Source organism: Oncorhynchus clarkii, chromosome 20 (assembly GCF_045791955.1).
Source record: "Oncorhynchus clarkii lewisi isolate Uvic-CL-2024 chromosome 20, UVic_Ocla_1.0, whole genome shotgun sequence".
Lineage (NCBI taxonomy): Eukaryota > Metazoa > Chordata > Actinopteri > Salmoniformes > Salmonidae > Oncorhynchus > Oncorhynchus clarkii.
In genome coordinates this window covers 39675028-39699530 of record NC_092166.1, presented here as the reverse complement: position 1 = coordinate 39699530, position 24503 = coordinate 39675028, and the positions used below count along the sequence as shown (strand labels likewise).

The 24503-nt window shown below is 43.7% G+C and overlaps 3 protein-coding genes across 4 annotated transcripts; all 3 read right to left on the bottom strand.

Annotated features, from left to right (window-relative positions):
• Positions 1-367: 367 nt before the first annotated feature.
• Positions 368-820, bottom strand: LOC139377081 (circumsporozoite protein-like). The gene has a single exon (XM_071120124.1). The coding sequence runs from the start codon at positions 818-820 to the stop codon at positions 368-370; it is 453 nt and encodes a 150-aa protein (XP_070976225.1).
• A 232-nt stretch (positions 821-1052) lies between these two features.
• On the bottom strand, positions 1053-3903 carry LOC139377424 (calcium/calmodulin-dependent protein kinase II inhibitor 2-like). Its single transcript, XM_071120455.1, has 2 exons — positions 3385-3903; positions 1053-2805 (listed from the first exon to the last, which is right to left on the bottom strand). The coding sequence occupies exons 1-2, from the start codon at positions 3548-3550 to the stop codon at positions 2735-2737; spliced, it is 237 nt and encodes a 78-aa protein (XP_070976556.1). The 5' UTR covers positions 3551-3903; the 3' UTR covers positions 1053-2734.
• Positions 3904-6671: 2768 nt separating this feature from the next.
• On the bottom strand, positions 6672-24229 carry LOC139376350 (mitochondrial ubiquitin ligase activator of nfkb 1-A-like). 2 transcript variants are annotated; one of them, XM_071118784.1, is made up of 6 exons: positions 24045-24229; positions 10608-10777; positions 10223-10310; positions 9940-10060; positions 9128-9359; positions 6672-8930 (listed from the first exon to the last, which is right to left on the bottom strand). In XM_071118784.1, the coding sequence occupies exons 2-6, from the start codon at positions 10722-10724 to the stop codon at positions 8418-8420; spliced, it is 1071 nt and encodes a 356-aa protein (XP_070974885.1). In that variant the 5' UTR covers positions 10725-10777; positions 24045-24229; the 3' UTR covers positions 6672-8417. The 2 variants fall into 2 exon arrangements, with proteins under 2 accessions (XP_070974885.1, XP_070974886.1); XM_071118785.1 differs by lacking the exon at positions 24045-24229 and adding an exon at positions 11548-11659.
• Positions 24230-24503: the final 274 nt, after the last annotated feature.

The following is a 24503-nucleotide window of genomic DNA, read 5'->3' as shown; positions in this document are numbered from 1 at the left end:
CGTTGATCATGCTTTGAAGTATACCCCTATGGTAAACAACAATTTGGGATTACGGCTTGCTTGGCCCCTCCATTTGGATACTGTTAGGCAGATCTGATATGACTGGCTAGGTGTCAGCTATGTTGTGGAATCCTTGCTTTTACCTGTCCGACAGTGTTAGAAGATGTTAGACTTCAAGGAAGGATTATTCAAGTATTCCCTCTGGGCCAACTGTGTGTGGGGCACCTTGTTAGTATGAATGGCCTGGGGCCTAGAACCATGTTTACATTCATACACCTTGTAGCTCAGGTTATGATAGGGACTTTGATAGCTGATAGATTGGTGTTATATTCCAGAGGGCCCTTGTTCCAATAGAATCCCCAGGCTACTATTGTAGGAAAATCTCAACTTGCACCGTGTTGCCCACCGTGTTGCCCACCGCGTTACCCACCGTGTTGCCCACCGCGTTGCCCACCGTGTTACCCACCGTGTTACCCACCGTGTTGCCCACCGTGTTGCCCACCGTGTTGCCCACCGTGTTACCCACCGTGTTGCCCACCGTGTTGCCCACCGTGTTGCCCACCGTGTTACCCACCGTGTTGCCCACCGTGTTGCCCACCGTGTTACCCACCGTGTTGCCCACCGTGTTGCCCACCGTGTTACCCACCGTGTTGCCCACCGTGTTACCCACCGTGTTGCCCACCGTGTTGCCCACCGTGTTACCCACCGTGTTGCCCACCGTGTTACCCACCGTGTTGCCCACCGTGTTACCCACCGTGTTGCCCACCGTGTTGCCCACCGTGTTGCGGTGCACTACATTTGACCAGAACCATCTGGTCATCAGGTATACAGTAGCCTATAGTTGTGTCATCAAAGACTATGAGCTATAGCTTGGAGATCTACTGTAATCCATTGACCGTTCATCCACTTTATGTGCAACATTGTGGTTGTAATCCAAAGCCAAACCAGCTGTCATTACGTATTAACTGCCATGTGTTAATGTTTTTACTCTGTGATGATGGAGAGATCTTGGAAAATGAATACCATAGGACCACATTTGACATGTTCTTTCACCATTTATTTGTTCACCAAATACAGTGAAAATGGCATCATAATATTCAATGACTCATTCTTAGAATGTCATGACACTGTTGCTTTTTTTGCTTCGTAAAACAATGTTTCATTAATGGAAATATTAAGGTTTCATGCACAACAAACCATATTGAGTTTCCTTAGAAGAATGGTGCAAGATAAACTAAATAAAAAAACAACTTTGATGTCCAAAATCTGTCAAAATCCAACGTGTTATTTGAGGATACTCGTAAACAGTGCAATATACAAAAAAAAAATGGCTATTTTCTAACAAATTCATCAACGAAGCTCAAGTCACAGGATACAATTTCTCAATAATAGTTTAACATTGATGTGTGCAAAACCCCAAACACATTCAGTTAGTCTTTAAAAAATTATATTGAATGAGAAAAGTCAAAACCCAAATCTCTTCGATTCTCCGTTAGGCCTATATGGTCTCAATCTGCATATCCTCTCTATAGTACACACAATTGTGTTGATGAATTGTAAGATGGTAGACTAGCACATAATTTCTCAATAACAATTGTTTAGATATAAAAATACAAATATGAATTTTGTTAAAAAGAAGCGTGCCAGGGTAAGAGTGGTGGCACCTGTGTTGGCACCAGAGCGAAAGTTCATGCAAATAGATGGAGAAAATAGAATGACTTTTTAATTATAGAAGACAAAAAAAGACGAATAATTGCAAAATATAAATAAATAAAACATTTCCCCATCAATTTCATGACTATTTTTCCAAACATAATTTGCCGATCTCGCCTCCTTCGATATTTCGAGTCTGTAAAAAGTGAAACAGCTATGTATTGGTGTCGGTAGGTTTCATGAAGGCGCCGACCTGCATCGTTAACCGTGGGGGGTAATGAAACACCATGTATCATTTTAATTCATTTGAACCTGGGGACTATGCATTACTAGCTTATTCTTTACAGATGAATATAGGCCTAGGAAAGGAAATAACATTGCACCATCCTTGGTTGTGTGTGTGTGTGTGTGTGTGTGTGTGTGTGTGTGTGTGTGTGTGTGTGTGTGTGTGTGTGTGTGTGTGTGTGTGTGTATTTATATATATTTTTTTTTTGTACATACAATGGGTCTATACTAGTTACTGGACATTGTTTGTTTGGTCAGTATTTAAAAGCTTTAGCAGCAATCGGAATGCATTCTCTACGTTCGACCAGTGCTGAAAAGGACAGCTCCCTTGAATGCGATGTCGCCGATTTGTTATCAACAATGCCAAGCGTGTAAGGGGTCTATGGTCTTCGAGCTTAGGAAGGCTATTGTATACAACTATAGAAATAGAGCTTGAAATGAGATTCAGCCACCACTTGTAGTTTTGTGTTGCTTACGGCGCTTTTGGAAGATGGTTGTGAAGTAATGGCAAGTTCATCCATCAGAGCCAGGGTCCGCCATCTCAACATCACGCCGCGCAGCACAAGTTAAAATGGCTTTTCGTTTGGAGAATTGCCAGCAACCCCATGATAAATCTGTCTTTTCTGGTGTCTTCCTCTGCTTTCTCGTCCAATCTTCACATATTTCTTTCCATTCCTTTCCTTCCCCTTGTCTTCGCTTCGTGCCATCGTTTCTCCTACAATCCTCGAACATGCACAACCGACAGGTGCTTTAAATCGCTGATCAAAATAAAAAGTTTGCAAGGCGTCGTTCATCTTTAAACACCAGGTGACGACTTGTCTGCCATCCCCTTTAGGACATCGTCTATTCGGTCATCTTCGATGACCACTGCGGAGGGAAGAAGAAATGATTTTGTTTATTACTGACATAGCATATAACTGTTTCATAAAAATGTTTTACAGACACCAAATCAAGTCATTGCAAAGGCTTTGAGTGAATAGGATGGGGACTGGTGCAACACAAAGGAATACATGTTGTTGTGTCAAATCTCTGACCTTGGTCCTGAAATACTGCAAACAATGCCTTGTCCATAATGGCACATAGCCACGCATGCAATGAGGACAACTTTGTTATTTAAAAAAGACAGAGCATATCTAATGAATAAATATAGTAGCCTATAGCTACTGAAATACATTTTGATAGCACATCAGTAGTCTATTATTCTCATGCATCACTTTCAACTGGGCTCAGCTGCTGACCTTTGTTATATCAACAAATGTTTGCCTCATAATTTAGAGGTCAGATGCATATCAGTGTTTTATCTTTTTGTTTTATAACCAGTAGGCTAGGTAACTGTAGCATAGGTTAGAGTTTAAGTTCACACAAGCATGGCCAAGCCAAGCCTTTGTTTTTGATGACCAAAACAAAACCTCTATTCAACAATCCATTCCAATAACCAGCTCTTACCTCTCTTGGCTCTGCCGATCTGTCCCAGCTTTGGGGGTCTTTTCGCTTGCGACGCCCCGAAGAAAGAATTGGTGTCCTGTAGCCCGCAGCTAAAGGATATCTGACTGGCCTCGGTGTCCCCATAGCCGCTCATTTTCCCCTCGCTATAAGGCAGCACCTCGGACATTATGGCACGGCTGAGACGGACGGATCAACAGCGGTGGAAAAAAAAAACGTTTTGAAGTCGGCGGCTTTAGTCGATATAGCCCAGAAATCCTTGTCTTGGTACTTGCACTTGTCGAGCTTTTCGGTGGAAATCCGTTTGGAAAATCACTCGATTACTTCGTCGTGCGTAGCCAGTCTGCGAAGGATGAAGGTGAAGAGTCCTGGTTGAGGTGTCGTGGTGCGGGGTGGTAGCAGGCTGCCGTGTCGCTGGTAGAAAGGAGAGCAGAGGAGCGGTCTGTTCGCATGTGTTGCTAGATGAAGTCTGATGAGGAAAGTGGGAGATCCCGGGATCATAAAGGAAACCCAGGAGGAACGGCGAAGTTATCCATCTGCGTGTGTGTGTGTGCTGGGGGACTCCGAATGCTGGAGGAGTAGGCTAAGGGTGACATCAACAGGCGAAATATATAATATGTACTGTGGAGGTAACAGAAATGTAGGCTATCAATTCATGACCACGGAGCTAGAGCTACTGGAGCAACTGTGAGGTAAACCTTTTATTTGGGGAGTAATCTTTTCTATGCTGAACAAATTTCTAGCCTAAATAAGTTATTACAATGTGATGATATTTACGCATATGCTATGCCTACGTAGGCTAATTATATTTAATATGAGCATTATGAATTTAACCTACTCGTGCATTTGCGCGTATTGCTAGTTATTGGGAGTCTCCTTTTTTTGTTTACCTATTTCGCTTGACATTGTAATGTGTTTCTCTCCTCGTATTCAGTATATTTCCTTCCTGTAAACCAGCCTCCTTGGTGACTCTTGCTTGACATTGGCTCTAGTGACACGGGGTTCTCACAGGAAATCATTACCTGCTCCTTTGAGAGTCTGTATGCGCACAGAAGTCGGAAGTGCCTTACTCACGCACGTATTTTCCCGTAGCTACAAAGCAAAGTCACACAACAGCAGCGGGTGAACGAGGATCACAAATGCCACTTTTAAGCAAATTCTCCGTTGATGGGATAGTTACACTGTAGGCTCCATGGATAATTTACAAATTCATCGCTGACATGTTATTTTAGAATGCAGGGAGTAGGCCTACCTCTTTTCCAGAGGTTAAAAGCAGTCTACACACACCATTATACAATTGTATGCCTTTAACAAAGCCTATTTCTATACAGTGATGAAGTATCAACTAATAACATTATGGCCTAGTTATTTCATAGAGGGGTGTTTGAAAACATGCAGTTCAATATCGATGTAGGCATATGGTTTTTGCAGGATGCTCTCTTGTTAGGCGAGGGAGGGCGGTCTCTAAACGCACAAGATAAATCAACTTCAGCACGATGGACAGTACCCGCGCACATTTGCGTCTTTCGCGATTTCTGCTATGTTTTGTTTTGAACATAGAAATATAACCGAGGTAAAGTTGGTTTTATATTCAACATTCAACAGACATTCACCAAATAATATAAAATACATATAATTCCCTTATCCACAATAACCTTTTGAATTGCATAACAACTTGAAATACATAAAATCACGAACATTATATTTAAGAAAGGCCCTTAGTCTGTTTTTCCGTGCAATTGCATAGCCTATAGAAATGTTGTGCAACATGAGCTCATGGGTTCTCATGAAGTGTTTGATTAGATTTTCAATTACATTTGCATTTGCAGCTGTATAACTTTTTGGGGATCCATGCCAAGTATTTTCAGTTTACATCTTGGGCACTGTTCAAAAGCATCTTTCTCTTTACAAGATATTTGCGATGCGGCATCTTGCAACTTCTCATTCGTTTTACTGACTGGATGTCACTGCACCTTTGGCGCATACTGTCCTCAGTGTCGGAGCCTCTGAGGGATGATACTGTTGGGACTGCCCTGGCTTCGGAGAGCATGTCAGCGTTATGGGAGTTGGCCACATCCCATTGTGAGACATCGAAACGAATATTAGAAAAAACTCAAGGTTATTTTCATAACCACAGTTCTATGATACTATTGAGATGTCTCACCACATTTTCCTGCTTGCAGAGCACAAGGAAGAGAGACATGCTTTGGATTGACCAGAGGCCAGGACAGGCGTTGTGCAATTGGTCCTTCCTCTACTGATCTGCCTCCCAGCAAATCCCATTGTGAGAAATGTCATTCATATTATCAGAGCTTAGTGTTGATAGTGTACATATGTCGATTTGTGTCAATTGTACATTTTCCTGTATATTCTCTATATTTTGTTTATTGTTGCAGCACAATTTCACAGTCAAATTCCTGTACTTGCAAATATACTTGGCAAATAAAGGTGATTAGTTCTCCAAATGTCCCATAACTCATATCAGGAGCTCTGACCTGATGTTCCCTGCAGGTTAAACTTGCCATAGTTCAATAATTGTCATAGTTCAGGGGAAAATGTAATTATTATATTATATGAACAGCAATATCAAAAAAGTGGGAGATCTAATGAAACAGATGCAAGTAGGCCCCCTGGTGGCCACTTTACTAATCACATGTATCATGGTAGAATGTGCACTGGTTTGAAACTGGTTTGGTGAGGGATCACTCTTGTAAGTTCAGCGTGTACTGCAAACCTGAAGAAATTCCTGTCTTTAGCGTCATGACATGTTGAGGTTTAAGTTACCCCCAAGCACCACAGCTGTTATTCTGCCAGGGGAGCTCATGAAGGATTCTCTGACTGCCCCCCTCCCCCCAGGAAGATTTACAACACCTAATCCCCCACCTGCTCCTCACTCACTCACCCCTCACCCAACCCACGCATGCCAGTTCGTTTCTCAACTTTTCCATTTCCTTAGTGCCCCAAAACTCTGTAGGTGGCTTTCTATCTATTCCTCCCCTGTGCTTGTTAGAGATGACAGAAATAGCAGGATAGTTGACTCAAGACAGCAAACTTTTCAGAGTACATTGGTGTTCCTGGAAAAAGAGCAGTGTTTCACGGGGGGGGGGGGGGTTACTGTCGGTTTAAGCAGGTTAAACCTTTGCACAAAACAATCTATACTTTTGACAATATTCAACATTGGGTAATCACAAATTCAGTGTGATCAGATTATTTATACAGTCAATGAGAAATTAGTGCCTTTTGCATCCCTTTGATATTTGAAAGTACAAATATAGAACTTTTAAAGCCTGTTATGATAAATTAATTGCCCTTTTAATATTTTAAACCACATGGAGAATTCAATACATCTTTCATTATGGAACATTTAGTAGTAATTTCATAGTGTAAATACCAGGTGAGCTGGTACTACTGTTTTCTTTGCACCTTTTCGGGTATTTTGTGCTGGAAAATGGAGTGGGTCGAGCATAAAACACCAACTCTGTTACCCATAGATAGGCTAGAAATGTTAACGATTTCAGAAATGTTCTCAAGCTCACATTCAATTGCCCCCCTCCCTGTTGAAAACAAGCTTACACCCCGTCAAAGCACTTTGACAGGAATCTTTACAACAAAAATCAAACATTGGTGGAACGATCCTTACACCAGGAGTGAAAAATAAGGCACAAAGCAAGCGATAGTAATACAAACGTAAACACCTCTCTATCCATATGCACACTTTAATTATGAGAGAACTGCATTCCCAGTATCTATACTGAACAAAAATATGTAAACTTAACAAGTGTTTCTCCCATGTTGCATGAGCTGAAATAAAAGCTCAGAGAAATGTTCCATATGCACAAAAAGCTTATTTCTCTCTCAAATGCACAAATTTGCTTTACATCCCTGTTAAGAGAATTTGTCCTTGCCAAGATAATCCATTACCTGACAGGTGTGGCATATCAAGAAGCTAATTAAACAGCATGATGATTACACAGATGCACCTTGTGCCGGGCACAATAAAAAGGCCACTAAAATATGCAGTTGTCACACAACAGATGTTTCAAGTTGAGGTAGGGCGTGCAATTGGCATTCTGACTTCAGGAATGCCCACCAGAGGTGTTGCCCGATAATTGAATGTTCATCTTTCTACCATAAGCCACCTCCAACGTAATTTTAGAGAATTTGACAGTATTTCCAACCGGCCACAACTACTGACCACGTGCCCAGGAGCTCCAAACCCAGCTTCTTCACCTGGGGGATCGTCTGGGGGTGTGCTGAGGAATATGTCTGTAATAAAGCCATTTTGTGTGTGTGTGTGTGTGTGTGTGTGTGTGGGGGGGGATAATTCTGATGGGCTGGCTCCCCAGTTGGTGGGGCTGGCTCCCAAGTGCATATGTCCAGGCCCACCCATGGCTGCGCCCCTGCTCAGTCATGTAAAATCCATAGATTAGGGCCTAAAGAATTTATTTAAATTGACTGATTTCCATATGAACTGTAACTCAGTAAAAATCGGTGTACTTATATTTTTGTTCAGTATATAAACATGTATTTACTATTCAAAACCAAACTCAACAGCTGTTAGCTTTATAATACAAGTGCTTCAAACCTCAAAGATTCACATTTTGTTAATACAGTAGCGGCACCTAGCCTATTTGTGTTGAGAATGCCAACAAGCATTCAGGTGATTATTACAGTGTAATAAGTACAGTGATGGTTTGCCTGGTCTATCAAGAGTTGGTCTCTCTCTCTCTGACATTGTGAGGGGGTTTAAGGACTAGTGTGTGCATGTCCTGCTCTGTCTTGCTAGCTTAGGCCTCTCCTCGGCTCTCCAAAGTTGTATTTTCAGGGTGACTGTTATCATCACAGTAGAGTTCGGTCCTTCTGGTGCTCTTTCCTTCTGCCTCTATGTGGAGAGTCAGCCAAAATGTCAATTATAAAATGTCTCCATTCTATCACCTTGACCTTGTCTTTCTAGGAGTACAGGTAACAACACCCCAGGGGATACATACATAGACCAACCATGAGAACACACATCTGTTCTACTCCCAGGCTGGGCATCAGGCCTGGTAGAGGGGCACCACCCTCTTGATGGCCTGCCGGCATATGGGGCAGGTGGGCTGGGGCAAGGCCTGGTAGCAGCTGTAGCAGCAGCACACGTGCCCACACTCCAGCAGCACACAGCTACGCGGCTGGGTCAGGCAGATCACACAGGCGTTTTCCAAGGGTGCCTGCTCCCCAGACCCCTCTTGTGTATCCCCAGCCGTAGACCCTTCCCCCGTCCCACCAGCACCCAACCTCTCAAACTCCCTCCTTAGCCGTTCCTGGTCCCAGCGGACCCTCAGGCTGCGGTAGTAGCGGTGGCCCAACCAGAAGAGGATGGCGGACCCGGCCAGGGCGAACACAGAGGCCAGGACCTGCCAGACCACCGCTTGGCCCTCCTGCTCCAGCCGCAGGGACTCAAAGTCTGCCGTGGTGAGGAAGTACTCCGAGCCGTCAGTGGGCGGGCGGAGCTTCAGCACCCGGTCCGTGTCCAGGATGAGCTCGCCTACACCTGTCAGAGTAGCGCCAACCTAGAAATACAGAAAGACTAACTGGATTATGGAGCAACACACTCTCACTATTTAGGGGCAATAGTAACCTCCCTCACCCTAAACATAATAGAACATTTTGGGAACTTATTGTGGAATTCTGGGAATGAATACACTGTTTTTATCATAAGTAATCTTATCAGTGATATTGCTACATAAAAAATGTACTCAAACCTCACCTTGAGCATCTCCTCAGTCTCCAGCTGGCCTTTGGGCTTCTCTCCACTGAGGTACTGCCCGATGATGTCGGTAAAACCATAGGTGGCCTGGTGGAACTTCTCATGGATGATCTCCATCTCTAGCCCCGAGGCCTCCAGGGGACACAGCACTCTCACGTTGGCCTGGTCCGACCCGACCAGGCTGAAGGGCACCGCGTTCACCCTCTGGTGCAGCACACGCTCACTGTCCGTCCTACACAGGAAGGGGGGGGGGGGGAGAAAGTTAGAGGAACAAAGATTATTCACAATTCATTCATGATTATCCATAATCATGGTAGTATCCACATTAATGTAGAAGACTTCAGAAACATCTTATTTACAATAAAAGGGACTCCAAAATTACAAAATACATTATTCACCATTTAGTTCCTATTGGGCAAAACAATCTTTAACACAATCAAAACAAACTGCAAATGCATCCAACAAGTTTGTAACCATTGCGTGCTAGGAATATGGGACCAATTACTAACCTTTTGACTACTTTAATAAACTGAATTTGTGGAGGGGGGGGGGGGAATATACATCAAGTGGTTTCATTTCTAAAATGGTAAAACAGATATGAAAATCCCTTCAAATACCGTTGCATCATATGAAACATTTAACTACAAAATACTGGAGTACCGAGCCAAACGTGCACATGTTAACTTCACTGAGGAGTGTATATTTGATGTCAGACGGTCCTAGTCATATTAAAGTTTATCATTCAAAGTGGTAATACAGATGATACTAGTCTTTCACATTACATTTGGAGTGTCAATCAGGAGTGTTTCTACCAGGTGCGAGACAGGCTATTCCACACCAGCTTGTGTTCCCTCAGCATGAGTTTCTGCACCACCCCCACAGTGCCTTCCTGGAACTGACTCCTCAAAGGCTCCCCCAGAGGCTGCACTGCCCCTACACACAAACACATACCATGGATAGAGACATTAATTATACTAAGAACTGCCCCATCACACCAGTAAGTGAGAGAACAGGGTCTAGTCAATACCATAATACAATGATCATAGTGATACACTCAGAAATGCTTCCCATTGACACAGATAACCATATGCCTACCTTCAATGACAACATACTGCAGACACTTTCCCGGTGTCACGTTCAAAAGGTCTGCCAGTTTCCCATCCAAAGTCAACTGTGGTGCATCCTGAAACAACAAGCAAATAGTCATTTCTATTAAAAAATCCCCATGTCTGAAAATGTGTTTTGTACTTGATTTACAATGTGTAAAGACTACGGCCTAGACTCAATTTGTGTAGCGGAAAATCCGCGGGACAGCGCAATTTAAAAGGTAATTTCCATTTGAGACGACATATGGAGCATGCAGTCACTGAATGTGGGAACGTTGCCTTAAATTTCAATCACGCTATGATGTGGATCTTCAGCAATACGGATTGAATCTAGGCCATAGTCTGAAGGAATAGATACAGGGCAGACTACTAACATTGAGCTTGTCCACCGTTTTCCTCTTTTTCCTGTAGACGTAGTAGAAGAAACCAGATATAGCCAAGCTGGTGCCTAGACACAGCCCTTCCACCGTCCTCACTGGAAACTCCTCCATCCCCCTCCAACACACACTCCACACCGTCTCTTCTCAGCCCCCTGGTAACAGGCCTACAGTTCAGAAACAGACAGACAAGTTATACGAAGGATGTTCTTCAGCATGAAAGCAAGGGGGCCATGCGTCACTCAGGCGAGCTACAATTAAATCTTCAGCTGCACGATTCTCTTTGAAATGTCAGTGAAATGCTTGAAAATGTCTATAATTTTATTTTGACAGCACAGTGCCAGAACGCTGGTTGCTATTTATTTTCAGCACTTTGACAGTAAACTGGATTAGGCTACTCAGAATGCAAAGATGCACAAAAATATGTTGGGTATTCACATTTGATTGGGTTAGGTTATACTACGTTATAATCTAAGAAAATACATTTCAAATATATCATAATCCTATACTATAGTATTACACAGATAATTATGACTATTTACATATTCAGTGCCTTCACTCACAAGCACAACAAAGTTGGAAATGTGTTTCATTTCATTGATGATTTACAATCTGTGTAGGTGGCATTATTACCTTTTTGAATGGGGTACCTACATCAGTCTTTCTAGATGTCATATGATGACGGCGCTTGGGTTCAAATACCGTTTATTGACTTTCAGGTGATTGACACGGTCTTTACACTCCTTGGCTAACTAGAACTGGTTTAGCTAGATAATACCAAATGAACGCCTATTGATGAAGGTATTTTCTTCCCATGGGACTTTCGTAAAGAACACCAACGGTCGGTCTGAATGTGAGCACGGATCACTTGCGGTACGGTTTTTCATATGAGCGAGAAATACTTTTCTAAAAACAAAAAGGTTAAATGACTACACACCTTTATAGGGTTAGTGTTCCCATACGGCCATATCTCTATGTTACTGCAGAAGACAGACGGAAAACAGTGGCAACCACCTCTGCTGATTAGCCATCTAGCACACGCCAAACACCTGTGTATAACAGAAGAAGGCGACCAGAAATGTGTTGTAACTAGGGTTGCACATTTTGGGGAATATTCTGGAAACTTTCCGTGGGGATTAACGGGAATATATGCAAATTAATATGAATATCATTTAAAATGTAGATGGTTTTTGAATTGGATATATTTACCATATCATATGGAGACAAAAACAAACCTTTTACCTTATAAGTAGACATAATTGCAAATGATTAAATCCTTCCAAATGAAAAAATAATATTATTTTTACGAATTGAACTTTAATTAAATGAGTTGACTCTTCACATGGGATGATTTCACTCAACAACAAAAGGGAATATTGAATGATCCATCGCATCTCCCCAAAACGTTCTCAACATCTGTAAAATGATAGTCTAGAAAATAAAGCTTTGATTGTCTTCCTCTCCGGCTTCCATGTCTTCTCCCTGGACCTCAATGTCCACCTCTTGAACATCAGACTGAGGCCTCATCTTCACTGTCACTTTCCAACCTTTTTGAGGATGGCTCGTTGTCAGGCTCAAAAATCCTCAAATTTGCCCAGATGGCCACCAATTTTTCAACCCTTGCATTGGTCAGCCTGTTGTGTGCTTTGGTGTGTGTATTCCCAAAGAAGGACCAGTTGCGCTGAGGCAGCTGATGTTGGTGGGATTTAGAGGATGATGGAGGCAGCAGGGTAAAGAGCCTCAGGTCCACAAAGTCCCTTCCACCAGGTGGCTGATGAGATATGTTGGCACGACTTCCAAATTGCATCTCCATCCCAAAGCCCTTGCTTGGAAGTGTACTTCGCCAGACTGCCAAGAACCTTGCCCTCATCCAGGCCAAGGTGGCGAGACATGGTAGTGATGACACCACAGGCCTTGTTGATGTCTGCACCAGACAGGATGCTCTTGCCAGCATACTTGGGGTCCAACATGTACGTACGCTGCGGCGTGGATGGGATTCAGGCATAAGTCTTCACGCTTTTTGATGGACAGTATTTCAGAACTGCAATTTCCTCTGCTTGGAACAACAGTGAAGTGGGCAGGGCAGTACGGATTTCTTCTCTTACATCTGCAAGCAGATGAATGGACAGGATGGAATTGTCTCCTTCAATCTGTGCAATGGCTACTGCTATAGGTTTCAGGAGTTTCAGGCTGCTTACCACTCTCTCCCAAAGTTCATCATCCAGGAGGATCCTCTTGATGGGGCTGTCCATATCAGCAGACTGTGATATGGCCATTTCTTGGAGAGACTCCTTCACCTCCAGGAGACTGTCAAGCATGATGACAACACCACCCCAACAGGTATTGCTGGGCAGCTTCAATGTGGTGCTCTTATTCTTCTCACTTTGTTTGGTGTGGTAGATTGCTGCTATAACTTGATGACCCTTCACATACCTAATCATTTTAAAGGCTCTCTTGTAGAGTGTATCCATTGTTTTCAGTGCCATGATGTCCTTGAGGAGCAGATTCAATGCATGAGCAGCACAGCCAATGGGTATGATGTGAGGGTAGGACTCCTCCACTTTAGACCAAGCAGCCGCCATGTTCGCAGCATTGTCTGTCACCAGTGCAAATACCTTCTGTGGTCCAAGGTCATTGACGACTGCTTTCAGCTCATCTGCAATGTAGAGACCGGTGTGTCTGTTGTCCCTTGTGTCTGTGCCCTTGTAGAATACTGGCTGAGGAGTGGAGATGATGTAGTAAATTATTCCTTGCCCACGAACATTTGACCACCTATCAGAGATGATTGCAATACAGTCTGCTTTCTCTATGATTTACTTCCTTCACTTGAACTCTGCATCCAGCAAATGAGTAGATAAAGCATGTCTGGTTGGAGAGGTGTATGCTGGGCGAAATCTCTTCCAATAAATCAAATCGTTATTTGTCACATGCGCCGAATACAACCTTACAGTGAAATGCTTACTTACAAGCCCTTAACCAACGATGCAGTTAAGAAAATACACACACACAAAAAAAAATATGCAATAAGAAAAATAAATAATTAAAGAGCAGCGGCAAATAACAATAGCGGGGCTATATACAGAGGGTACAGGTACAGAGTCAATGTGTATGTGCGGGGGCAACGATGTCGAGGTAATTATGTACATGTAGGTAGGGTTGTTAAAGTGGCTATGCATAAATAACAGAGTAGTAGAAGCGTGGGGGGGTGCAAATAGTCTGGGTAGCCATTTGATAAACTGTTCAGGAGTCTTATGGCTTGGGGGGGGGGGGGTAAGAAGCTGTTTAGAAGCCTCTTGGACCTAGACTTGGTGCTCAGGTACCGTTTGTCGTGTGGTAACAGAGAGAACAATCTATGACTGGAGTCTTCAACAATTTTTCAGCCCTTCCTCTGACACCGCCTGGTATAGAGGTCCTGGATGGCAGGAAGCTCGACCGTGGTGATGTACTGGGCCGTATGCACTACCCTATGATGTGCCTTGCGGTTGGTGGCCGAGCAGTTGCCATACCAGGCAGTGCAACCTGTCAGGATGCTCTCGATGGTGCAGCTGTAAAATCTTTTGAGGATCTGAGGATCCATGCCAAATCTTTTCAGTCTCCTGAGGAATAGGTTTTGTTGTGCTCTCTTCACGACTGTCTTGGTCCAAGCACACCATGTTAGTTTATTGTTGATGTACACATTGCCTGTGAGCATCAGAGGTGAACCAGTTGCTTACACAGCTCGAGCAAGACATTCATCTGCATTTCTCGGACTACGTTCCTCCATTGAATCATCCTTCTGAATCCAGGAGGACCATGACCTGTTGCTATCGATAAGGTGTCTGATTCATCATTTTCACCTTGAATAGGAGTAGAGGGACTTTTGTCAGAGGTTGCTTGTTGTGAGCGCTGAGGGAACTTTATGTACTTGGCCAGATTCTGCATCTTTGTTGCATTCTTCACATATGATTTGGCACAGTATTTGCAAATGTACACAGCTTTTCCTTCTACATTAGCTGCAGTGAAATGTCTCCACACATCGGACAGTGCCCGTGGCATTTTCCTGTAAAGATCAGAAAAAAATAATACAATTCCATGTACAGATAAATATTTAAGCAGTTAGATTACAACATTTATCTTACAAAGGAGTTGTTTTAAAGTGAAACATACATGGAAACAGGTGAATTAACACTCCTCAGTTAACAGGCTCAAGCAAGCTAAAACCCACATGGTACCAAAAACTAACTAGCAGAAATTGTTAACAAGTTAGAAATCATTTAAACACACTTTGCCGTAGGCTACTATTTACTAGTTAACAACAAAAAAAACATGTATGTCATAAAATATATTCACCCCACCCAGTATTGTAATCAAATCTTACCAGAAAGCATGTAGTCCTAGGCTCAGACAGTGTAATAGTGTGGGCTCAACAGCATCTCATTAGTGTGCAAGATCTTGAGAGTCAGCTGTAATTCCATTGAATTGGGGATAGTTTATAAAATATGCGATAACACCTAGAATTGCCTTGTGTATCCCACAAAAAAGTTGTATTTTTTGATGAATATAAACTAAATTCCAGGGCTTAACTTCCCATGGAAAATGTCTGGAAATTTCCCGACCCTTTACAACCCTAGTTGTAACTGAAAAATACTGTCGGCTGCAACTGTGATAAAGCCAGTTAAAACAGTGTAGTGTGTATATTTTGCATTTGCAAAATAATTTTGATGCGATATGAAAGTAAAGGGCTTTCTGTTTCTAGAAACGTTATGCAATAGAGAAATGGATTCACATTTAGAAATTGAGTATTTGACTGTCACAGCCAGTCTCTCTCTGAAAATAACATAAGGACCTTGGACGGTAGGCTCGCCTACACTACTTTAGAGTACATTCCTGGGCTAGCTTGATCAAATCAAACGTTATTTGTCACATATTTCATAAACAGGTGTAGATTAACAGTGAAATGCTTACTTATGGGCCCTTCCCAACAACGCAGAGAAAAGAGATAAATAATAACAAGGAATAAATAGACAATGGGTAACAATAACTTGGCTATATACACACGGGGTACCAGTACCAAGTCAATGTGCAGGGGTACGAGGTAATAACATGGCTATATACACGGGGTACCAGTACCAAGTCAATGTGCAGGGGTACGAGGTAATAACATGGCTATATACACGAGGTACCAGTACCAAGTCAATGTGCAGGGGTACGAGGTAATAACATGGCTATATACACGGGGTACCAGTACCAAGTCAATGTGCAGGGGTACGAGGTAATAACATGGCTATATACACGGGGTACCAGTACCAAGTCAATGTGCAGGGGTACGAGGTAATAACATGGCTATATACACGGGGTACCAGTACCAAGTCAATGTGCAGGGGTACGAGGTAATAACATGGCTATATACACACAGGGTACCAGTACCAAGTCAATGTGCAGGGGTACGAGGTAATAACATGGCTATATACACGGGGTACCAGTACCAAGTCAATGTGCAGGGGTACGAGGTAATAACATGGCTATATACACGGGGTACCAGTACCAAGTCAATGTGCAGGGGTACGAGGTAATAACATGGCTATATACACGGGGTACCAGTACCAAGTCAATGTGCAGGGGTACGAGGTAATAACATGGCTATATACACACAGGGTACCAGTACCAAGTCAATGTGCAGGGGTACGAGGTAATAACATGGCTATATACACGGGGTACCAGTACCAAGTCAATGTGCAGGGGTACGAGGTACTGAAGCAGAGCATGATCCCCTCCCTTCGGAGACTGGGCCGCAGTGCAGTATTCCAACATGATAACGACCCCAATCACACCTCCAAGACGACCACTGCCTTGCTAAAGAAGCTGAGGGTAAAGGTGATTGACTGGGCAAGCATGCCTCCAGACCTAAACCCTATTGAGCATCTGTGGGGCATCCTCAAATGGAAGGTGGAGGAGTGCAAGGTCTCTAAACATTCACCAGCTCCGTGATGTCGTCATGGAGGACTGGAAGAGGACTCCAGTGGCAACCTGTGAAGCTCTGGTGAACTCCATGCTGTTCAGGGTCCTGTTGGTTCCAGACTTGCATCAGTACAGCTTGCTGTGAGGTAGCAGAGAGAAGAGTCTATGACTTGGTGGCTGGAGTCTGAGAATTTCTAGGGCCTTACTCTGACACTGCCTGGTATAGAGGCCCTGAACGGGAGGGAGCTCAGCTCCAGTGATGTACCAGGCCTACGCACTACCCTCTGTAGTGCCCTGCGGTCAGATGCCAAGCAGCTGCCACACAGCCAGTCAAGATGCTCTCAATGGTGCAGCTGTAGAACTGAGGATCTGAGGGCCCATGCCAAATGCACTATGGTATATTGAACACTGAGCTATAGTCAATTAACAGCATTCTCAAGTAGGTGTTCCTCTTGTCCAGGTGGAGGGCAGTGTGGAGCGCAATAGAGATTGCGTCATCTCTGGATCTGTTGGGGCGGCTGCGAATTAGAGTGGGCCCACTCTGTGGGATGATGGTGTTGATGTGAGCCATGACCAGCCTTTCAAAGCATTTCATGGCAACAGATGTGAGTGCTATGGAGCAATAGTCATAGACAGGTTACCTTAGTGTTCTTGGGCACAGGGACTATGGTGGTCTGCTTGAGAGGTTGAAAATGTCAGTGAAGACACTTGCCAGCTGGTCAGCGCATGCTCTGAGTACGCATCATGGTAATCCGTCTGGCCCCGCGGACTTGTGAATGCTAACCTGTATAAAGGTCTTACTCACATCGGCTACGGAGAGCGAGATTACATAGTTTTCAGGAACAGCTAGTGCTCTCATGCATGGTTCAGTGTTGTCTGTCTTGAAGACAGCATCGAAGGAATTTGGCTCGTCTGGTAGGCTCGCGTCACTGGGCAGCTCCCGGCTGGGTTTCCCATTTTATAATCCGTGATAGTTTGCGAGCCTTGCCACATGCATCAGAGCCGGCCTAGTAGGATTCAATCTTAGTCCTGTATTGACATTTTGACTGTTTGATGGGTCGTCGGAGGTCATAGCTGGATTTCTTATAAGCGCCCAAATTAGTGTCCCGCTCATTGAAAGCGGCAGCTCTTGCCTTAAAAAGTGGATTTTGGATGTTGCCTGTAATCCATGGCTTCTGGTTGGAATATGTATGTATGGTCACTGTGGGGACAACATCGTCAATGCACTTATTGATGAAGCCGGTGACTGATGTGGTAATTTTCTCAATGTTAAATCGAATTAATCCAAATCAAATCAAATCTTATTTGTCACATACACATGGTTAGCAGATGTTAATGCGAGTGTAGCGAAATGCTTGTGCTTCTAGTTCCGACAATGCAGTAATAACCAACAAGTAATCTAACTAACAATTCCAAAACTACTGTCTTGTACACAGTGTAAGGGGATAAAGAATATGTACATAAGGATACATGAATGAGTGATGGTACAGAGCAGCATAGGCAAGATACAGTAGATGGTATCGAGTACAGTATATACATATGAGATGAGTATGTAAACAAAGTGGCATAGTTAAAGTGGCTAGTGATACATGTATTACATAAGGATACAGTCGATGATATAGAGTACAGTATATACGTATGCATATGAGATTAATAATGTAGGGTAAGTAACATTATATAAGGTAGCATTGTTTTGTTTAAAGTGGCTAGTGATATATTTACATCATTTCCCATCAATTCCCATTATTAAAGTGGCTGGAGTTGAGTCAGTGTGTTGGCAGCACTCAATGTTAGTGGTGGCTGTTTAACAGTCTGATGGCCTTGAGATAGAAGCTGTTTTTCAGTCTCTCGGTCCCAGCTTTGATGCACCTGTACTGACCTCGCCTTCTGGATGATAGCGGGGTGAACAGGCAGTGGCTCGGGTGGTTGATGTCCTTGATGATCTTTATGGCCTTCCTGTGACATCGGGTGGTGTAGGTGTCCTGGAGGGCAGGTAGTTGCCCCCGGTGATGCGTTGTGCAGACCTCACTACCATCTGGAGAGCCTTACGGTTGAGGGCGGAGCAGTTGCCGTACCAGGCGGTGATACAGCCCGCCAGGATGCTCTCGATTGTGCATCTGTAGAAGTTTGTGAGTGCTTTTGGTGACAAGCCGAATTTCTTCAGCCTCCTGAGGTTGAAGAGGCGCTGCTGCGCCTTCTTCACAATGCTGTCTGTGTGAGTGGACCAATTCAGTTTGTCTGTGATGTGTATGCCGAGGAACTTAAAACTTGCTACCCTCTCCACTACTGTTCCATCGATGTGGATAGGGGGGTGTTCCCTCTGCTGTTTCCTGAAGTCCACAATCATCTCCTTAGTTTTGTTGACGTTGAGTGTGAGGTTATTTTCCTGACACCACACTCCGAGGGCCCTCACCTCTTCCCTGTAGGCCGTCTCGTCGTTGTTGGTAATAAAGCCTACCACTGTTGTGTCATCCGCAAACTTGATGATTGAGTTGGAGGCGTGCGTGGCCACGCAGTCGTGGGTGAACAGGGAGTACAGGAGAGGGCTCAGAACGCACCCTTGTGGGGCCCCAGTGTTGAGCATCAGCGGGGAGGAGATGTTGTTGCCTACCCTCACCACCTGGGGGGCGGCCCGTCAGGAAGTCCAGTACCCAGTTGCACAGGGCGGGGTCGAGACCCAGGGTCTCGAGCTTGATGACGAGCTTGGAGGGTACTATGGTGTTGAATGCCGAGCTGTAGTCAATGAACAGCATTCTCACATAGGTATTCCTCTTGTCCAGATGGGTTAGGGCAGTGTGCAGTGTGGTTGAGATTGCATCGTCTGTGGACCTATTTGGGCGGTAAGCAAATTGGAGTGGGTCTAGGGTGTCAGGTAGGGTGGAGGTGATATGGTCCTTGACTAGTCTCTCAAAGCACTTCATGATGACGGAAGTGAGTGCTACGGGGCGGTAGTCGTTTAGCTCAGTTACCTTAGCTTTCTTGGGAACAGGAACAATGGTGGCCCTCTTGAAGCATGTGGGAACAGCAGACTGGTATAGGGATTGATTGAATATGTCCGTAAACACACCGGCCAGCTGGTCTGCGCATGCTCTGAGGGCGCGGCTGGGGATGCCGTCTGGGCCTGCAGCCTTGCGAGGGTTAACACGTTTAAATGTCTTACTCATTCGCCTGCAGTGAAGGAGAGACCGCATGTTTTCGTTGCAGGCCGTGTCAGTGGCACTGTATTGTCCTCAAAGCGGGCAAAAAAGTTATTTAGTCTGCCTGGGAGCAGGACATCCTGGTCCGTGACTGGGCTGGATTTCTTCCTGTAGTCCGTGATTGACTGTAGACCCTGCCACATGCCTCTTGTGTCTGAGCCGTTGAATTGAGATTCTACTTTGTCTCTGTACTGATGCTTAGCTTGTTTGATAGCCTTGCGGAGGGAATAGCTGCACTGTTTGTATTCGGTCATGTTACCAGACACCTTGCCCTGATTAAAAGCAGTGGTTCGCGCTTTCAGTTTCACGCGAATGCTGCCATCAATCCACGGTTTCTGGTTAGGGAATGTTTTAATCGTTGCTATGGGAACGACATCTTCAACGCACGTTCTAATGAACTCGCACACAGAATCAGCGTATTCGTCAATGTTGTTGTCTGACGCAATACGAAACATGTCCCAGTCCACGTGATGGAAGCAGTCTTGGAGTGTGGAGTCAGCTTGGTCGGACCAGCGTTGGACAGACCTCAGCGTGGGAGCCTCTTGTTTTAGTTTCTGTCTGTAGGCAGGGATCAACAAAATGGAGTCGTGGTCAGCTTTTCCGAAAGGGGGGCGGGGCAGGGCCTTATATGCGTCGCGGAAGTTAGAGTAACAATGATCCAAGGTCTTTCCACCCCTGGTTGCGCAATCGATATGCTGATAAAATTTAGGGAGTCTTGTTTTCAGATTAGCCTTGTTAAAATCCCCAGCTACAATGAATGCAGCATCCGGATAAATTGTTTCCAGTTTGCAAAGAGTCAAATAAAGTTCATTCAGAGCCATCGATGTGTCTGCTTGGGGGGGATATATACGGCTGTGATTATAATCGAAGAGAATTCTCTTGGTAGATAATGCGGTCTACATTTGATTGTGAGGAATTCTAAATCAGGTGAACAGAAGGATTTGAGTTCCTGTATGTTTCTTTCATCACACCATGTCACGTTAGCCATAAGGCATACGCCCCCGCCTCTCTTCTTACCAGAAAGATGTTTGTTTCTGTCTGCGCGATGCGTGGAGAAACCCGTTGGCTGCACCGCCTCGGATAGCGTCTCTCCAGTGAGCCACGTTTCCGTGAAGCAAAGAACGTTACAGTCTCTGATGTCCCTCTGGAATGCTACCCTTGCTCGGATTTCATCAACCTTGTTGTCAAGAGACTGGACATTGGCAAGAAGAATGCTAGGGAGTGGTGCACGGTGTGCGCGTCTCCGGAGTCTGACCAGAAGACCGCCTCGTTTCCCTCTTTTTCAGAGTCGTTTTTTTGGGTCGCTGCATGGGATCCACTCCGTTGTCTTGTTTGTAAGGCAGAACACAGGATCCGCGTCGCGAAAAACATATTCTTGGTCGTACTGATGGTGAGTTGACGCTGATCTTATATTCAGTAGTTCTTCTCGACTGTATGTAATGAAACCTAAGATGACCTGGGGTACTAATGTAAGAAATAACACGTAAAAAAACAAAAAACTGCATAGTTTCCTAGGAACGCGAAGTCTGTGCTAGCGAAACAGTCCTGTAGCTTAGCATCCGCTTCATGGGACCACTTCCATATTGAGTGCGTCACTGGTACTTCCTGTTTGAGTTTTTGCTTGTAAGCAGGAATCAGAAGGATAGAGTTATGGTCACATTTGCCAAATGGAGGGCAAGGGAGAGCTTTGTATGCGTCTCTGTGTGTGGAGTAAAGGTGATATAGGGTTTTTTCACATCTAGTTGCACATGTGATATGCTGGTAAAAATGACGAGACGGATTTCAGTTTCCCTGCATTAAAATCACTGGCTACTAGGAGCCTCTGGATGTGCAATTTCTTGTTTGCTTGCGGCCCTATACAGTTTGAGTGCAGTTTTAGTGCCAGCACGGTTTGTGGTGGTAAATAGACAACTACAAAAAGTATAGATTAGAACTCTCTTTGTAAATAGTATGGTATACTAACTCAGGCGAGCAAAACCTTGAGACTTCCGTAACATTAGAGATCAGGCACCACCAGTTGTTAACAAAGAGACACACACCTCCCCCTTAACTTTACCCAAAGCTGCAGTTCGGTCTTGACGATGCATAGAAAAACCATCTAGATGTACAGTACCAGTCAAAAGTTTGGACACACCTACTCATTCAAGGGTTTTTCTTTATTTTACTATTTCTACATTTTTGAATAATAGTGAAGACATGACCAAACTATGAAATAACACATATGGAATCATCTAGTAACCACTAAAAGTTAAACAAATCTAAATATATTTCATATGAGATTCTTCAAAGTAGCCACCCTTAGCCTTGATGACAGCTTTGCTCAACCAGCTTCATGAAGTAGTCACTTGGAATGCATTCCAATTAACAGGTGTGCCTTGTTAAAAGTTCAATTGTGGAATTTCTTTCTTAATGCATTTGAGCCAATCAATTGTGTTGTGACAAGGTAGGGGTGGTATACAGAAGATAGACTTATTTGGTAAGACCAAGTCCATATTATGGCAAGAACAGCTCAAATAAGCAAAGAGAAATGACAGTCCATCATTACTTTAAGACATGAAGGTCAGTCAATGCGGAACATTTCAAGAACATTGAACATTTCTTCAAGTGCAGTCACAAAAACAATCAAGCACTATGATGAAACTGGCTCTCATGAGGACCACCACAGGAAAGGAAGACCCAGCGTTACCTCTGCTACAGAGGATAAGTTCAGTAGAGTTAACTGCACCTCAGATTGCAGCCCAAATAAATGCTTCACAGAGTTCAAGTAACAGATACATCTCAACATCAACTGTTCAGAAGAGACTGCGTGAAATCAGGCCTTCATGCTCGAATTGCTGCAAAGAAGCCACTACTAACGAACACCAATAAGAAGACGAGACTTGCTTGGGCCAAGAAACACGAGCAATGGACATTAGACCGTTGGACATCTGTCCTTCGGCATAATGAGTCCAAATGTGAGATTTTTGTTTCCAACCGCAGTGTCTTCGTGAGAAACAGAGTAGGTGAATGGATGATCTCTGCATATGTGGTTCCCACTGTGAAGCATGGATGTGTGATGGTGTGGGGGGTGCTTTGCTGGTGACACAATCAGTGATTTATTTAGAATTCAAGGCACACTTAACCAGCATGGCTACCACAGCATTCTGCAGCGATATGTCATCCCATCCCATCCCATCTGATTTGCGCTTAGTGGGACTATCATTTGTTTTTCAACAGGACAATGACCCAAAACACACCTCCAGTCTGTATAGACTATTTTACCAAGGAGAGTGATGGAGTGCTGCATCAGATGACCTGGCCTCCACAATCACCCAACCTCAACCCAATTGAGATGGTTTGGGATGAGTTGGACAGCAGAGTGAGGGAAAAGCAGCCAACAAGTGCTCAGCATGTGTGAGCACTCCTTCAAGACTGTTAGAAAAGCATTCCTCATGAAGCTAGTTTTCAAGAGTGTGCAAAACTGTCTAGAATGTCAAGAGTGTGTAAAACTGTCAAGGCGAAGGTTGGCTACTTTGAAGAACCTCAAAATATATTTTGATTTACACCGTTGGTTACTACATGATTCCAAATGTGTAATTTCGTAGTTTTAATGTCTTCACTGTTTTTCTACAATGTAGAAAACAGTCAAAATAAAGAAAAACCCTTGAAGGTGTGACTTTTGACTGGTACTGTATATTATCCAATTATTCCAGTTGATAGGATAGACTCCTATGGAGTTAGTTCTCTAGTGATTGTAAACTCGTTTGCCTCTCTTGCGCCGTCCCTTCCTTTTTGAGTCCGGGTGATTCGAGCCTGGTCCAGACTCTTTGATTAATAAATATTAATCTAAATCGAGGATAGTGATTTCTGTTCCCGATGTCCAGAAGCGGTTTCAGTCATTGGTAACGATGGCGGAAATATTATGTACAAAAAAAAGTAGCATAATCGGTCAGGAGCCCGTAAAATGGCACAACCATGCAGAACCATTAAAGCCAGTTCTAAGATGTAGAACTACATTTAACAAAATATCACGTTCAACATTGACATTATGCCATCTCAGATACATACTTCGATAAACATCCAAGTTGCTGGCCCACAGAGTGGATATAAACAATAATTACAGTTGGTTAGCTAGCAAGCAAATGTTTTGTTAGCGAATTTAAATATTTTGCTAGCTGGAAGACATGTCATTGACCTCTAAAATATCGTCTTAAATGTCCGCAAAGGTTAGACCATAACATGACAACAGTATTTGTGCACTCTTTTGCAACAGCCAAAGAGTCAAATCTGACTTAATCAATCAATATTGTACATGTTTTACCTTTCAAAAACACTCTAGTTGTCTTCGCCGGAAGAATGGGCTTTTTGTTTTGATCACATGACATGTTCTCCTTCCTGGAAACTACGCATCTTCGGGTGAAGCCAATGGCCCTGTTCCCTGGGTATTTCACTTAAAGATGCACTGTAAAGAAATTTCTCCGCCTTCCTGGACACAGAAATTCGAATCCTTTATCTAATTTCAGTTTGTGACCAAACAAGCAAGTATTATACCATTTAAACCGCTGTGAAACGTATTTTTAATAAAAAAAATATTGTATTTTCAGCTGTTTGAAGCTGGTGTATAAAACCAAAAGTAAAATACGCAAAAACGAAATTTAAGGGAAGTTTAGAAATAGCGCACAGAGAGCACATCTGCCGCGTCTTGGCTTGTTTTCAGTGAGAATGAAAGATCAATAACAAACATCTTTCTCGGTGGCATCTTTAATGACCAATGGAATGG